Source organism: Dipodomys ordii, unplaced genomic scaffold (assembly GCF_000151885.1).
Source record: "Dipodomys ordii isolate 6190 unplaced genomic scaffold, Dord_2.0 Scaffold101, whole genome shotgun sequence".
NCBI lineage: Eukaryota > Metazoa > Chordata > Mammalia > Rodentia > Heteromyidae > Dipodomys > Dipodomys ordii.
This window is the reverse complement of record NW_012267317.1, coordinates 1,597,065-1,598,711: the sequence shown is the minus strand read 5'-3', so window position 1 is coordinate 1,598,711 and position 1,647 is coordinate 1,597,065. Positions and strand designations below refer to the sequence as shown.

The following is a 1,647-nucleotide window of genomic DNA, read 5'->3' as shown; positions in this document are numbered from 1 at the left end:
TCCAGGGACGCACTGTCTCCCTTGTCCCTCTTCCCACGGCGGGAGCATCAGCTGGACAATGTAAAGCGTGTCCAGACCATGCCCTCCAGATGAGTTCTAATCTGTACAGAAACTCCCCCTGTGCTCACACTGGCCCCGCATGGCATGGCTCGTTGGCGTCCAGCGCAGCCTGCTGTGGCCGCAGGGAGAGCTGGGCCCGGTCAGCAGTGTGGCCTGCTGGGGGTGGGGGAGGGACCATGGGACAGGGGCAGGGAGCCCATGTGCCCCGGTGAGGGGGGAACTAACATCACCTTGTCCCCTTCACCGCCTCTGCAGCTACTTCCTGAGCACGGAGGACCTGCCCCGGAGACGGCAGCTGTACAGGTGGGCACTCCTCCCCATCCTCACAGAACTGCAACTCTGCAGCGGTCAGGACGGAATGACAAGTAGCAGTAAGGCCTGGAGGGAAAAAATGCAGAGTGCCAACCTAAAACTTTGCTCCATCCTTGTGCGTTTGTTGGATGGAGATTCCCCCATCACAGGCTCACGTAGTTTCCCCTCCTGAGGGCCACTGGGCTGCTTCCCATCTTGAACTTGGGGAGCAAGTCTCCCCTTCATTTCACGCTTAAGAAACTGGGGTCAGGAAGCAGCCACCCCTAGTCCTGCTGGTGTTACACTCCAGTGTTAGGCGCTCAGAGAACGGGGAGACGGTAAAATCCTTCCACCGCCCTCAGATTGCCAGACCGCTCAGAGAATGTCACTGGAATGAAAGGCGTTGAATGACTGTGGCCATGGCCATGCCTCCTCCCTCCGGGACCCGAATGGAGCCCCAGTGACACAGCCCACCCGTTAGATGCCATCCAGCAGCCAGAGCACCTAGCCGTCTCAAAAGTGGGAGGGCCCTGCATGCCAGAAGGTTCCCAGAAGGGAGTCACAGCAAGCTCCCCGGGACAGGCATGTCGGGGAGCATCGGCCCAGCAGGTCCAGGCCTGACTGTGGCTGCTCTGCCCCCACCCTGCACCCTCGCTCATGCCACACCTCCGTCCCTCCAGTGCCGACACGGTGGGCAACTTCAACCGGCAGTGTCTGTCCTGCGACCTTGTGGAGAACTGCACCTACTTCAGCGCCAGCTTCAGCCACAGCATGGACTTCTTCCTGCTCAAGTGCGAAGGTGAGTGGCCGCCACCCTAGGCGTGTCTGCGGCGGGGGCTGGGGCTGAGAGCGGCCTGGCCACACTTCTCGTAGCCCACAGCACCACAGGCCAGTGGCCTGCAGGGCGGGAGCCGAGCACCTTTTCATGGACTGTGCAGGCACACTGGCTGTGCGGGCTCACAGGCTGTGCGGGCTCACAGGCTGTGCGGGCACACCAGCTGTGCGGGGTCACAGGTTGTGCGGGCACTCCGGCTGTGCGGGCTCACGGGCTGTGTGGGCTCACGGGCTGTGCGGGCACACCAGCTGTGCGGGGTCACGGGTTGTGCGGGCACTCCGGCTGTGCGGGCTCACGGGCTGTGCGGGCACACCAGCTGTGCTGGCTCACGGGCTGTGTGGACACTCCGGCTGTACGGACCATGCAGGTTGTGTGGGCACACCAGCTGTGCGGGCTCCCGGGTTGTGCGGGCACACCAGCTGTGCGGGCTCCCGGGCTGTGCGGGCACACCGGCTGTGCGG

General features: G+C 63.4%; 1 protein-coding gene across 1 annotated transcript in view; it reads left to right on the top strand.

The window, feature by feature from the left end:
• Dpp6 (dipeptidyl-peptidase 6) overlaps window positions 1-1,647 on the top strand; it is a 196,405-nt gene that overhangs the window by 157,700 nt on the left and 37,058 nt on the right. Inside the window, exons 15-16 of the mRNA XM_013027211.1 lie at window positions 316-363; window positions 1,032-1,150. Coding sequence (XP_012882665.1) covers window positions 316-363; window positions 1,032-1,150 — 167 coding nt within the window. The remainder of the gene's footprint in view (window positions 1-315; window positions 364-1,031; window positions 1,151-1,647) is intronic.